Here is a 15,971-nt window from a genome sequence, read left to right on the forward strand (position 1 = left end):
CAGGCACCGGACCGCGCGCTGCACACGGCGAGTGGAGCCGGAATGGGGCTGCTGGGGAGAGCCACCTTAGAGGTCCGCATAGGCAGCCAGGTGTGCACCCAGGAGTTCTACGTGTCGAGTGCGTTGTGTCACGAGTGTATCGCAGGTACCGACCTCTTAGAACAGCTGGGACTCAACGTGCAACCCCGCCAGCGATGCGCCACCATGGAGAGCAACGGCGAGCGGATACCGTTCCTGGGACGAGAACCAACGGGCCCCTGCTTCGCACCTGTGGCCGCTATCCTGGCGACGGCAGTCACCATCGGGCCGCTCACCGAGATGCTGGTGCCGGTGGCAACATCCCCCACCGACCCCGCGCTCTGACCATCAGGAGAGGTAATGCTAACTCCTTACCCAGAGTTGGCAAAACGGTATGGGGTCGTGGGATCCGCCACGTTGGTAAACGCAGATGGGGACCGATTGTTTATGCGGATGTTTAACCCCCACAGTACCCCAGCGATACTACGACGGCGCACCCCGATAGCCACCGTACACCCCCTGCACGCACGCCACTCTAACGACTCGGTGTTCGCACTCTGGGCTGAGGACCCCGGTCGTCCTGAGGGTGACCAGGACCTGGCCTGGCGAGTCGGCCCGACTCCCCGAGCCGAGGTCATTCCCCTGCTCGACGCGTTACATGTACCATGGGCGGATTTACCTAAGGGAGAGGCCGATCGGCTGCGCGAGTTACTGCGGGAGTATGCCGACGTATTCAGTGAACACGACTCGGACGTGGGTCGGACCGATCTTGTTAAGCACCAAATTGACACCGGTGCAGCCCGACCCATCAAACTCCCTGCGTACCGAGTGGGCGCACCCGAACGCGCCCAAATCAAAGAGGCAGTTGGGGACATGCTTCGCGATAACATAATTCAGCCCTCGGCGAGCCCCTGGTCAGCCCCAGTGGTACTAGTAACGAAAAAGGATGGGTCAACCCGGTTCTGCGTCGATTACCGTAAACTAAATGCAGTCACGCTCGGCGATGCCTTCCCCATACCCCGCATCGACGACACCTTCGACAGCCTCGCCGGAGCGCGATATTATTCCACCCTCGATCTCGCGTCCGGGTACTGGCAGGTGGAGATGGCGGAGGAGGATCGGCCGAAAACCGCATTCACCACCCCGATGGGGCTATTCGAGTTTCGAGTACTCCCGTTCGGACTCACCAATGCGCCCGCGACGTTCCAGCGGCTGATGGAGTTGGTGATGCGGGGCTTGCAATGGGAACAGTGCCTGATTTACTTGGACGATGTGATAGTGTTCAGTAGATCTTTGTCTGAGCATTGGTCCAGGCTTCGAGAGGTGTTCCAGCGACTGCGAGCGGCTCATCTCAAGCTCAAGCCACGTAAGTGTTACATCGCACAACGCGAGGTGGGGTACCTCGGGCATCGCGTCAGCGAGGCAGGCGTGCACACTGATCCGGAGAAGGTACGCGCCGTAGTGGAGTGGCCACGGCCAAGGAATCTGACGGAGATCAGATCATTTTTGGGGCTCGCCACCTATTATCGTCGATTTGTAAAGGGATTCAGCGAGATTGCACGCCCTCTCACCCAACTCACCTCCCCTAAGCACCCCTATCAGTGGACGAGGGCCTGCCAGACGGCCTTCACCACTCTCAAAGATCACCTCACCCACACCCCACCCTCGCTTTCCCCGATTTTACCACCGATTTTATTTTGGACACCGACGCCTGCAGCAGCGGGCTGGGCGCGGTGTTGTCACAGGCACAGGATGGGACGGAACGAGTCATCGCGTACGCCAGCCGGACCTTGAGTGGGGCCGAGCTGAACTATTGCGTGACCCGCCAAGAGTTGTATGCCGTGATTTTCGCATGCAAACAGTTCCGGCCGTATTTCTACGGCAGGAGATGTCGCGTACGCACTGACCATTATGCTCTGCAGTTCCTTCTTACATTCAAGGAGCCGCGGGGGCAGATGGCCCGGTGGTTAGCGCAGTTGCAGGAGTACAAACTGCAAATCGAGTATCGGGCTGGCCGGACGCATGCAAACGTGGACGCCTTGTCGAGGCGACCCACGGTGTACGCCGAGACAAGGGCGGAGGAGGCCTGCCCGTGTTTCACGGGGGGATGCTGCCGGCAGGCAACGGACCCCCGAGAGGCCGCGGCCACTGACCCCCCCCCCAGCGAGAGAGAGTGCAGTGTGCGCCACAGAGACCCTAACAGGTGGCACCGAGGATCCCGTCGACCGCCCGGCAAGCGCGGGACCCGCGGCTCGGGACCCGATCGGACGGATCCAGGAGGACGTCGGCTGCGCCTTCCCGGGCCTAAACGACGAGCAGCTGAGACAGACCCAGCAGCGAGATCCGGATCTGGCGGCAGTGGAGGCGGCACTGCGGGAGGAAAAGAGCGCCCTACCAGGACCCTGGAGTGGTTTGTATGCCCGGTTGTGTGTGCAGAACGGAGTGGTACGGGAGTTAACCGAGGCCGGCCAGCCGGGGTGCATCTGTGTTCCTGCCCAGGTGCGACCCCAGCTGCTACGGCTGGTGCATGACCACCCACTCGGGGGCCACGATGGGGAACGACGCACGCGAGAGACCCTGCGTCGCCAGTATCTCTGGCCCAAATTGGCACAAGACGTGGCGGCCTGGGTACAGGGCTGCCGCGCCTGTCAGCAGTGCGGGCCAAAACCGGCACGATACCAGGTACCCCTAAGGCCGTTCCGCGTCAGCCGCACGAATCAGCTGGTCGGGATCGACCTACAGGGGCCATTCCCGCGATCCCATCGAGGCAACCGGTATATCCTGGTCGCAGTAGAGTATTTCACCCGCTACCCCGTGGCAGTGGCCATCCCTGATAAAACGGCCTTGGTGGTGGCCCGGGCATTTGTGGAACATTACGTACTGAAGCACGGGATCCCAGAACGAGTCCTCACCGACCAGGGTAGCGAGTTCGAGGCCGAGCTGTTCCAGGCACTGTGCCGAGAATTCGGAATCCAGAAGGACCGAACCACAGCGTACCACCCCCAAGCGAACGGTATGGTAGAGCGCATGAATCAGACCTTAGCGAGGAAACTCAAACGTATGGCGGCCGCAAATCAACGGGATTGGGACGAACACCTCCCCTACGCCCTTTTCGCCTACGCCACCACCGTACACACGTCGACGGGACAAACCCCGTTTTTAATGATGTTCGGCCGCGAGTCTCGTTTACCCGCAGATCTGCTATTCGGCGTCCCTTCCACCCAGCCGGAGGACGGAAGCCGCCCCGTGGAACACCTGTTGGAGACCCTGCGAGAAGCCCGAGGCCGAGCATATCCGCAAGGGGAAGCCGTGCATCGGCGGCAGGAACAGGGCACCCGACCCCGCATGGAACCCCCCTTATTCCTGACAGGCGCTAAGGTGTGGCTACACACCCCTCGCGTCGGGGCCGGGCAGGTGGGGAAACTGACGACCTACTGGCGGGGACCCTGGACCGTGGTGCGACAGATCTCCCCCTGGACGGTACTAATTTATGGCGGGGAGAGGGATCGAGAGACGGTGGTCAACGTCCGCCGCTTAAAACCGTGGAAAGCGGCCCCGGCGAGAGAGAACCCCGTCACCCGAAGACCCCGAAATCCCGGAGTACCCGCACCCCTCGTGTTGGAGGGCCTCGCACCCTACATGGGCCTCGCCGGGCCCCCGAGACGCCCCGATCCAGTCAGGAGACGACGCGGACGACGGCCCCTAATCCCTTCCGCTGCTGAGTTTGTGCCCCAGCCCACAGGTGCCGGAGGACGGGGAGAGCCGCTGGAGTGGAGGAGGAGGCCGCCGCAGGAGCTACAGAGGATGGAGCCACCCGCCCCGAGACCAGCCACCAAGTCCGGACGGATCCCCCGGACCCCACAACGTTTCCTCGTGGTCGCGGCCCAAGCAAGGTGCTCCAGTCAACCCGGGACGGGGACTGGCACCTCGGGGGGCTATGTGATGCCGCCACCACGAAGCCGTTCAGCAGGCGCCCCATCCCTGACCTCGCCACCACCAAGCAACGGAGCCAACCCCTCGTCCCCCTCACCTCACCTCACATGAACACACCTGCACGCATTTCCCCCCCCCCCCCATAGAGCTGGAAGGGAAGGTCACCTGATCGACCGGTTTTTATCCGAGAAACCCTTATCGGGATTAACTCTCACGGTTTCCGGCGATCAGGGAATTGGACGGCCTCCCCCGACGCTATGTTGCACCGCGGCGCTGCGACCTGCCTTAAGATGGCATGGCCGTGGCGAGGGGCATTCGGCCACCGCGGTTGAAGCGCATCCCCCACACACACCACCCACGTGTCGACGGGGCAAGCAGGGAAGGGACGGGACAGCATGAGTAGCGGGACCGCAGGGGCTCTTGCGCATAGTCACGGATGGTTGGGATAATTACGCTTGAGCGCGCAGGCACCATTGTTAGGGAGGGAAAGGGATTAATTCGAATTTACGCCGCGCAACACCGCACATTGATTAGCATATCACAGGCGTCCGGAACCGCGGTGCGCGTGCTAGAGGACGCGAGCCCATTGTTAAGGAAAAGCTGAGGGCCACCGTCCGGCGCGGAGCCGCATCTCTTTGATGTAGGGAGGATAAAAAAGGGGGGCAAAGGAGAGATCGGGCTCTCTTCTCTCCAGCGCCAGGTGACAGGACGCTCTCCAGTCCAGCGACCCGAACGTCCGTGAGACGCATCGAGGCACGCTGCGAGTACGGGATCAACGAACCGCCGTGGGCATCTAACAGGGAGTAAGAAGGTGAAGTAGGATAATAGCCGATAGATAAGGAATAGGTACAGGTTTAGTGGAATAGGCCAGCCTCGTCGACTCACTGATTCAACATTAGTTACCAGGTAGCGAATAATAAATCATTAATAGCAAAGCGTGGCCTCGCGTGATCTTGTCGAACAGTGGGAACGTGTGGGTGCGCGTGTGTACACAGTGGTTCGCCACGTGAGTGAGCGCTGCGTAGAGCGGCGCACGAGTGGGTGTCGCGTGTGTGCAGGTGTGTGCGCTCCTAGTGTGGGGGAAGGGGTCGGTGCGTCCGCAGGCCCCCGCTCCGTCTGTCGCCGCCGGGACTCGCACAGTGTGAGGGCAGCGTCGTTCGCCCTCCGACCCCTGACCCCCGTTTAATAGCGCGTGATCCATGGAGAGACAACGCAGCGTCTGCAGGTGAACGAGGGCGTGCGGCAAGCTATGCCTCTCACACGAGCTCGCGGAGGGACGGACCAGGGAGGGGAGCCGTCGGGCGATGAGCCCAGCGACGGCAGCAGCTGCTCGCAGAGCAGCGAGGGGTCAGCGCACGGCAGAGCCCCTGCCATAGGCACGGAGCAGGGAGGGACTTCGGGGACCAGCGGCCCCAACAACATCGCGGACACCACTATGATGTGGGTGTAGTAGCGGCCCTAGAGGGGCTCGTTGAGCGCTGGTTAATAGCGCTGGATGGCATCACACTTCGCGTGCAGTGCCAGCCATACAGGATAGCCAGCAGGGGAGGAGAGAGCACCAGAGCCACGCAGGATCGAGAATCACCGTCGCTATATCCTGCCAACCGGAAACCTCCATGGCGCAGCCCACGCAAGCAGCCACCATTTTGGTTGCGGAGCGGAGTGGAAAGCCTGCCAAATCTGAGACTGCGTCGAGTTCGCCTGTTGACATTCCATCTCTCAGGCGAAGACTGCCCTTTGTTAAATAGTTTTCCGCCGCCGGAGGCGATTGGGTGGCCTTCAAGCGCAGATTTCTGACGAACAGTGACTTGGCGGGGTGGACCGAGGTGGAGGCACTGATAGAGCTGCCCGCCATGCTTTACGACGACGCTTTAGCCGCGTTTCTCACCGTCTCGACGTCGGAGAGGGCCACACTGCATCAAGCATTTGCTCAAATGGCGGCAATCTATGAACCACCGTCAAATGTGCGCCATAAATTCGCTGCGCGGAGGAGGGGGGAGGCCGAAACGCCCCTCGCTTTTCTGTAGCGCACTATTGGCGCTAGCAAAGGCTGCCTTCCCGAAGATGGACCACGATGGAATCGACTCGCTGATCCTTGAGAGACTGTTGATGTTGGCAAAGGACCTCCACATCATCCTGCCAGCCATCAACGAAGATGACTTGTCTTCTCTCAAGGTTGCAAGATGCATCCAGGCGCACCGGCTCTTGCAACGACCCAAGGGGTTGGTGGCGTGTACCACGCCTTGTGAGGTGCACGATACACCCGAAGATGTGGAGCCCATCTAAGCCTGCGCATCAAGCCAAGGCAGAGGCTGGCGAGGGGGTGGCATGGTGCGAATGGATGAACAACTTCAATGGTGAAAGACCTCTCCTCGTCCTGGGAGCGGGCACATCGTGTGCTGCAACTGCGGCCTGCCGGGACATCTTTGTCGGGCTGCCGCATGCCACGGCGATGCCTCCCCGGACCTCCGCCGTCGTACGCCGGACCGTCCTCCACTCCACTATACCCGAAGGCGAGTCGCGACACATCACACACTCGGCCCCTGAATCCACCTCACCTCATTGCGTTCGGTCAGTTCTTATTCCCATCGTGCGTCGGTGTGTGAGGGTTCGCAATTTGCTCGGGCTGACTGGCCGCTCCGACAGGGTCAGTGGTCGAAGTTGGCCCATAGAGTGGCTGCCGCGACCGCAAGTTCATCCGCTGTTATGAGATTTATAGAGGGGGTTGAAATCAGAATGCTCGTTGATACTGGTGCGTCAGCGACTATTATTTCCGATTCTTGGTTCTTTCGGTAAGAAAGAACCAAGAATATTAATCCCTGCAGTCAGGAAAGCTTTAAATCGAAATTTATTATTTCCGAGTTGATTTTTAACATCTTGCCCCCTAAAAGTCACACCCTACATCCCATCGAGGCTCCGTGCTTTGCCGGAAACGGCGGCTCAAATCGACGGGTCCAGTTCTTGTATCAATGTCCCTTGTTATTCCTTGCTTGTTCGGGACTGATTTTTTAGGGAAGATGCCCCTGAAAATGTTCATCAATTAAGGGTGCCTTGAGTTGCCATTGGGCCATCGAATGGCCTTTTTGCCTTCTCCCACTCGATTGTGCATGGCCAATGCTACCGTGCAAGCACTTACGAGTAAGATTGCAAAGATTCCCCCTGGCGTGCAAATGTTGGTTCCTTTACGATTGCGCAAGCCGCTAAACCAGGAGGCGACTGTGGGAGGAATCCTCTTTGGACTCTCACATAAAGCAATTCGTGGGTTGACATTAATAGGGGCCGAGACTCTGGTATACAATGATCAGGAACCGTTCATTCAGGTCCTTAATGCAGGGTTACACACATCTGTCATTCAGGAGGGCACTGTGCTAGCTCATGCATCGCCCGCACTTCACGAAGGAAGCATCATTGGCAGAGTGGGGGTCACGTCGAATACGTGGCCGCAAAAGGATTATGATGAGAAGTGGATGGATACGCTTTGTTTGTAAAATGCGGATTTGTCTGAGTCCCAGAGGGGGGAGTTGAGGGCGCTCTTACGTGAATTCTCAGATGTGTTTATCAAGGGCAAACTTGACATCGGACGCACTACGCTTTTGAGTCACCACATCAATACGGGCGACGCCGCTCCCATCCGGCAGAACCCTTACCCGCAACTAAGTTGAACCCACTATAAATGTACCAGGAGGCTGCTTTTGTGGATGTGTTTAAGCCTTCAACTTCGCATGGCGCCCTGAGGGTCTGCCAAGTGCATGGCGCACAGGGGACATGCATCACATCTTGCTCCTCAATGGCTAATGATCGTGTAAGAGAGCGGCACTTTTTTTATTTTACAGCTGCCGAACGTGGAGGTGACATCATCTGACGTGACATCACCTGACATAGCAGCCTCTGTCACGGTCGCCTCGGGGCATTCTAAAACTTCACAATGCATTATGTATCTGGGCCACGGTATGTACTGTATATTAAGTGGTTATCCCATCAATTGATATGAAACTTATATTTAAAACGTTAACTTAAATATTTATTGGGACTTACATTTGAACGTGATGTACAGCATGTGAGGCAGTCCTCGTTTGGACAAACAAAGTGACATATTACGTATTTATGCCAGGGAAATGTTTTTATAAGCTCCTGTTGCCAGCTACGATGCACGTACCATCTGAAACCTGGTCACTCAAACGGACAATGACAACTGCAAACCGCACAAAGTATCAACTTGCGAATGGCTACAAAATACGGAACAGAAAGTGCCAAGAGCCATTAGCTGAAAGAAGCAGGCAATGGATTAGTAAGGACATGCGGAGCATGCGAAGCATGTCCTTACTGAGCCAATACTTATAATAATCATATCTTGTTATATATGTATCTATTGATGCAAATTGCACCTTACAATTGCTCAAGAATCACAGTCAGACAGGAAGGCAGCCAGGCAGGAAGCCGGTGCCATCAATGGTCCAAGCTCTGCAGTCCTCTATATGTGAAGATGTTTTCAGTCAATTAATTAGTCTTCATACATGTGTGGAGAAATCAAAGCACCCGGTCAAAAAACTCTCATAAGCGAGGAGGCAACACTATCCCATATAGGAGAGACAGATGATATGTGTACGCAGTTGCTACACTACCTTCTGAAAAGCCAGGGTACGGCACCTCATCAACACCCACAGGAAGGGGATATCACAACATTTGTGTGAGCCACCAACCCTCGCTGCATCCACAGTTCTAGTTGATATGTGTGCAAAGGTACCACCAATGTCAGCCAACAGAACCTACTGGTGATAGAATATGAACGAAGCAAACACCTGGAGTGTCCTGGTTCTCCAGGTCCACCTTCAATAGCTGCCCTCGTTACGCATTCTAGATGAGTCCATCCGACCGACATATCCAATCGCTGAGCTAAATTATTTCACGTGACTTTTAAAAACGAACACACGTTGTGTTCAAATTGTATGCACGTTGAACTTCTTTCGCACCGTACGTAGCTAACCGTGCTAATCGGAGGTGCGGGGGAAGGACACCAAACTAAACACAAAAAGCAGTTCTAATGAAATAAGTTTTCAATTTCTATTTTAAACTGCATAGCTCCAGCGGCTTCCTAATATCAAAAGGAAGAGCGTTTTGGATGGCTGCAGTAGCGAAATCTGAAAGCGTGCGATGCAGTGACTGTTTTTGTCTGATGGTTAGCCAAAAGCCGCTATGGGGATAAAGTATGTAAATATAAATATATCTAGTTACTAAGACCCACAAAGGGGCCTTCCTGAGCACTCATATTTTATTTCGCGGTCGATATTCAGTCAAGCACCAGCCGCATGCATCTACTGAATGGTAACGATTTGGGTTTTGATATCGCGACTTATACGCCGGGAAGTCTCAGAGCGCTTTACATCATCTCACAACCCAGCGGCAGCTCTCCCAGTGGGGCACAAGGTGACTCAGACCCTGGCCTGAAAATGGCCCCATTTGTTGTCTCCAGCAGGGAGCGACGATTGCTACGTGTAATTCCAGATCAAGGAGCTTGTGAGTATCTTTCAAACGGGGCGAATGTGGAACCCTGCACGCAGCAAGTGCTCCGTTTGTCAGTTGCGTGCGACCGACTCGCTGCTCCTGTGTGCGCCGATGGGGTGCTCAACCAAAGTTGGCAGTTCAAGTTTTTTCTTTTCGGTTGGCCCTATGCCGGCTTTCGTATATATCACCGCCCGTCAAATAGTGAAGTTGAATATTGCCCTATTGACACCAACTTACAATACATGTGTGTGTATGTTGAATTTATTTCGCCCCGTATGTAGCCAACCGTACTAATCGGAGGTACGGGGGGAAGGACATACAACCCACGCCAACACAACAAGCACAACGCACGCCAGCACAACACACACAACGCACGCCAACACAACACACACAATGCACGCCAACACGACACACACAACGCACGTCAACACAATGCACGCCGACTCAACACACACAATGCACACCAACACAACACACACCAACAAAACACACACAATGCACGCCAACACAACACACACAACGTACGCCAACACAACACACACAATGCACGCCGACACAACACACACAATGCACGCCAACACAACACACACACAACGCACGCCAACACAACACACACAATGCACACCAACACAACACACACAATGCATACACCGACTCCCCACCATCGCCAGCTTCTGCACTGGGTGGAGGTGAAAGGAGAGTTGGTGTTTAATAAATTAATAATACCTGGATATTAAATTAGGGATTTAAACATTCATATGCTTTTCAATGGTCATGGCCCTATATGTTTAAAATGTAGATATGAATAAATTAACAGGTACAACTGAAGACGTTTAAAAGTAAAAATAAATACGTGATTCTAAAGGGCAGCCATATCTTTAATTACAAAGCAAACGTGGCAGGATCGGCAGCGGTTGCATAGAAGATAGGGATACTGAAAAAATTAACCCGTAAAAACAAAGATTTTCACTATAAATCCTTTATATGCGTCGCATCGGTTTTATTTTATTATTCATTTCTGTTTTTCTTGAGTAATAGTTTCATTTTTATCACATTGGTATTTTAAATTAAATATGAAAAAAAAAATTCCTAAAAAGTGGAAAATTTTGCATATTTTTTTTCACGAAAATAAAAAGTGTCACGCACAACGAGTCTGTGTGCAAAATGTCATCTCGATTGGATCACGGAAAGTGGGTTAAAAAACGACCGAAAGATTTGCACGGTCGTAAGCGCGCAAGCAAGCAAGCAAGTGAACTTAATATAAAGGATTTAAAAATACATTGCATGTTTGTATGTCTCACCTATCGGAAAAAAAACAAGGGTGATAAAATAAAAAAGACGTGGGATTGCATGTGTACGATCTTTTATTTAAACCAAGTTCGTGTGCACTGAGACAATAACGCCGTTATTTACAAGGGAGCCCTGGCGTAGAGTAATATATGACAACCGTGAGCGTGGTAGATTGCAATTGTATGGGAATATTGACATTGTTGTCAGCGTCGAGGCCTTTATTCGGGATGTGGATTGATGGAAGAGGTCGTGGTGACCGCTGCTTTGTGTGCGGTGACACTCACAGCTCTCGATTTCCAGGGTGCAGTTTTGCTCGTCCAGTGGGTACCGCCGCAGGTCCATCATGCAAGCGGCCGTGGTCGTGATCCTGCAAGCACAGGTGATACACCCCGACGTGACCAATCTGTCAGGCCAAAAGGCAGAATAAACACAGGTGGTAGACCCCGACGTGACCAATCTGTCAGGCCAACGGCAGAACAAGCACAGGTGGAAGATCCCGACGTGACCAATCTGTCAGGCCAATGGCAGAACAAGCACAGGTGGTAGACCCCGATGTGACCAATCTGTCAGGCCAACGACATAAGCCACTGTTTGCTATTGGAGTAAACACATAGCATTGTCGTTCTCTCCAGTCTGACAATGCAAGCTCAGAATGATACTGGAGGAATTCAATGCGCAATGAATATCTTTTTTACAGATGTCTAGTAGGGGCAGGTCAGAACGTTACAACAACAAACAATTAAAAAACAAGAAATATCGGAAAGGTAAGCAAATCACAAAAAATGTAATGTAAAATGAAACTAAACTATTTGTTCTTTTATCAGGTAAAGCTCACTGAGCTATTGGCTTATTTTTCAGAAGTGACCTGGCCACAAATTATATCTAAACCAAGTGTATTATCACGTGGAAATGTATAGCAGCCAATACTCAAATACTATAAACACACGTTGATTCTCAATGGGGATGGAAAAAGCGGAGGACATGGAGAAACATCCATGCGACCACGGGGAGAACATGCAAACTCCAAATATACAGCAGGTGTCAGAAACAGGATCGGACCCAGGACATCCTGTATACCTGACGAGGTAATTAACATCTCGCCACCGTGGCGCAATTAATCATGAATGTATTGTTCCGGAAGGATAAACCCCCAGACGTTATCAATCTGTCAGGCCAACGACAGAACCCACTGTTCGCTACTGGAGTAAACGCTTGGCATCCGTCGTCATCTCGGGTCTGACAGTGTTAAAAGGTGATGCAGTCACGTCTGCCGTCCCTTGACACAAGAACCCCCCTTTTTGACACGAAAGCAAACTTTGCCAATCGCAGGTCTTTGCCGCCCTTGTATATTTTTGGCACCTACGCACACACAGACACACTCGAGCGCACACGCGTATCACTTAACAGATTTGAAAAGTTCTGCTGCGCTCTGTTATAATATTTTTTAGGAATAAAACGACTCGCAGAAAACGTGCACGTGTACATCAATTGGGTACCTATGATGAAACGCAGAGGGGACCTACATACACCCCCTAACCCACCACGTAAAAAAATCAGTGCTGAAACGGGGCCCCCGTTTTACCTTTCCTGCACTACGTAACCATACCCCCTACAAAGACAAAGATCCCCCCCGTATAGTTCTAACAGACTGCTGGGGCAAGTGCTGTTAGTGAGCACCTATGAAGGCCGGCATGGCACACCAGGGGGTGGGTGGCCAGCACCACGCCCGGCCTCCTTTGTCACCCCAGTGGCGATGTTTACCCACTATACCAGGTACTCTTTTGAGTCTGAGTCAACCTAGGGGAGACTCAGGACTGGTTTAGATAATCGTCACTGGTGTTGGCCATGAGCGGGAATTGAACTCGGGTCGATTCCAAGCCCAGCGCGCTAGCCACCGATACACCTCCTTCACGTAATTCTTCCACAAAAACAATATTAATTGCACACATTTTATCAGTCACATTGCCTATCAGCAGCATTGGTTAAACATGAGCCAACTCTGGACTAGTTTCAACATGCAGTGTTTCATCAGCGGAGCACGGCTTGCTTGGACCAATGCCAGCGGGGAAACAGCAGCTGTTATTATAATGGAGAAAACGGTCCAGCTACAGATATCCTGTAATATCCACCAGTGGCAACGAGCACTGCACCTTGATCATTTGAGCAAGAACACCCTCTGAGTGAACATTGAATTTGTGTGTTTGTACTCTGACACCAGTTCACAATGGCCGTGTTGTCGAGTGATGATGCACGGTCTGAATGTTCGGCTTTTCATCAGGTTGGGGAGCGCACTTTGATCATTCCTCACGCGTCATCATTTGTACGTTGGGGGAAATTATGCACCCACCTTGAGCAAACAATCTCGGTAGCGAGCAAGCTGGCAATTAGGCCATTTAAAGCTTTGCTTCAACCATTACACTCAAGTATCCATTCGCGCCAGTTCGCGTAACACCAGTGCAGATTGCACGCGTCGCTGCTCGAAGCCCCCCTTTTGTCACAGAAGGCAAGGCCGATGACAGGGCTCAGAGCGTGGGCGGAATGCTCTTGTCAGTTCTCCAGGTCCTTTGCAGTCATGGAAAATGAATGCAGCCCACCTGGCTTAGGCGTGTGGTATAGGCCAGGTAATATTGAGCGGGTCCAAAGGACACGGGGATATGATACGCCTGAAATTTCAGCGCGAGCGATATGGGAGCGGATCCTCAGGAGACGAGCACCGCTTGACCCTTATATCACTTCATTTCTACCAATGGGGGTAGTGTGAAGACGGGTGTGTTTAGACGAACCTCGACGAATCTGGCGGCGATACAACGCAGTCGATGTTTGCTTTCTTATTAAGCGTCACCGCAGGCGCAATGCATTTGCGGGCATTCAGCAGCGCTCTTAAATCCGCGTGGCCTCGGAGAGCGGTTTAGCTTTGCGTGTGATGTCTGCCCAATTTAGATACGGAGAATAACACCGACGATAAAATGGTAAACAAAGGCTTGTCCCAGAAGGACTGGAGCAACAGAAGAACCGACAACGTTCGTAGGCACTGGAAATTGTTGCTTTTTATGCAGGAGAGTTCTAGATGGAGACAACAGGTGCAGCATTCGACATCATCCAACGTGGCTTTAGTGGCAACATGAGCTTGATATGAAATAATTATCCCCGAGGCTTGCCGGTCAGAGTGCCGAGCTGGCACTGCTGAGGCCATACATTTGAATCCAGGTGACGGTGGTGAGATGTTATCTCCCTCGCCTGCTACGCAGGAGGGCGTAGATTCAATCCTGACCCTGACAATGTGTGTCGTATATGACGACTGATATATGTATTTTTCTCTGGGTCCTCCGGTTTTGCCCTGCACGTTTAGAAACGCACGTTTAGATTATTTGGCTCCGACTCTCAATGCCCACGTACTTTGATGAGCTATCACGTGTGGCTAGGTGACCTCTGAATAATATCTGATAGCCCATTGGGATTTACCTGGTAAATTAAGTAGTTTAGTATAAGTAGCTGCTTATTAATGAACTCGATTGTCAAGTGTGTACGTCACTTGAGCTTAGTGGAAAGTGTCTCTTTCTGAAATTTCCTTCTGGAGATGATTCTCAAACACCGGGTCAGGCGGGAATTCTAAATTGGGCATTTGTCTCGTGATGCGAATCCTTAAAAAAAACCCCACTGAGTTTCAGCACAGTTTGTATTCAGTCCTCTGCTGAGAAGATTCACTCCCAGAAGCCCTGTGTCTGGCTGATTGGATGCAGGGAAAAATACTTACAACGTTGACGTGGATCGACAGGTATATATATATGCGGGGTGGTATTGCCTGCCTGTGTATTTTGGTAAGCAGGAAGGATCAGAAAGGAGACCACGGTCAATATGAAGAGATTAAACATCTGAAAGAAAGGGTTCTTAATCAAGAATACATGATTACTTTTGGAAGGGCGGACAGGAGGGGTATTTAAGGGATTTTTTTTTTTGTAATAAAGGGATAGGCTTTGTGTGGGGCAATCTCTTTCTTTATCGAGACAGAGCACGTGGACAGCTGGCTGTTGTGAAGCTGTGCTGTCGGGTGACTTCAGCACACTGGTAAGACGGGGGACGTCGTTCTCTGGGGTCTACCGAGTCCTGGAAGTGGGCATTTTACACAGACTCTCCCTGCCTAAGCCACCAATCGCCCTTCCAAATCACTGGATTAGAGGCTTGTCTCAGCATGCAAGGCCACATTGGAAATGCTCATTGCCTATTTGTTCACGATATAAACTGCAGATCAGACAGTGCATGTCGAACCCGGCGCGAAAGGCTGCTTGTTTTGCAACAATGCTGCTGAAATAATCCACGCCGAGAAGGTCAGGGAGCCAATGGGCTGTGTAAACAAGACTTACTAAATATATATGCGGAGAGGCTCACACGTGAAGGAGACGAGTTGCCTGCTTGTCTACTTTGTCTACGGTGTCGCTACGTGCGGTGGTGAGTGCCTGGAAAGGTTTCGCTGCGTGGATTGTCGTGGCATGACAAAGCCACCCGCAGCAAGACGTCCGTAGTAAGGGGCAGTCCGACCAAAGGTTTACGTTGAAGGGGGGCATCGCTACTATCCACGCCTTACCCATCAAGCCCCATCCTGCCACGGCTCGCTTCCTCCCACGCTAAAACTGTCACCCAGAATGGAAACTCTTTCACATTCTGAGGCAAGGCCTCCCAACTGCAGGCTCAGTGCAGGATTCCATGGGGATACATTGAACAATATCTTACACTTCAGTTGCAGTGCAGAATTCTCTGTGCAATGCCATTCGTATGTCGTGAATCGGTGGTGTCTCTGTGCTCCTGTGTGTGAATGCGGGCGGGAGGCGCCTCGTATTGGCGTAATGATTTTCAGTCTCGAGTTGTGGCGCGAGTGTGAGACTGAAGGTGAGCGTTTGCGTGCGGAAGCCGTCAGTGTGGCCATCCCTGCCGCATCCCAATTACAGCACCATACCACCACACCGCAGGTCACGGACACCTCGATGAATTGTTCCCTCACACTGCTCCCACTGTGAAATTCCCCGCCATCTCTTTTTCTTAACAATGAACCCTCGCTCATTTTACGAGACGCGTTACACGCTGCCATATTAATTACAACCTTCGTGAGTGCCGTTTGTTGTTTAGGCCCTTTGGGCGCACGCGACCATTTGTTGCCGCCTTCTATCACGCGGCGATCTTCCACCGCTCCTCTCCCTGGGGGGGACAGCCGATGTCCAAAAACAGGCTGGACG

General features: G+C 52.9%; 1 protein-coding gene across 3 annotated transcripts in view; it reads right to left on the minus strand.

Moving 5' to 3' along the window:
* LOC144937540 (gamma-aminobutyric acid receptor subunit beta-3-like) overlaps positions 1–15,971 on the minus strand; it is a 272,017-nt gene that overhangs the window by 102,687 nt on the left and 153,359 nt on the right. For all 3 annotated transcript variants that reach the window (XM_078864797.1, XM_078864796.1, XM_078864798.1), the window contains exon 5: positions 11,028–11,110. In XM_078864797.1, coding sequence (XP_078720923.1) covers positions 11,028–11,110 — 83 coding nt within the window. The remainder of the gene's footprint in view (positions 1–11,027; positions 11,111–15,971) is intronic.

Source organism: Lampetra fluviatilis, chromosome 19 (assembly GCF_964198595.1).
Source record: "Lampetra fluviatilis chromosome 19, kcLamFluv1.1, whole genome shotgun sequence".
NCBI lineage: Eukaryota > Metazoa > Chordata > Hyperoartia > Petromyzontiformes > Petromyzontidae > Lampetra > Lampetra fluviatilis.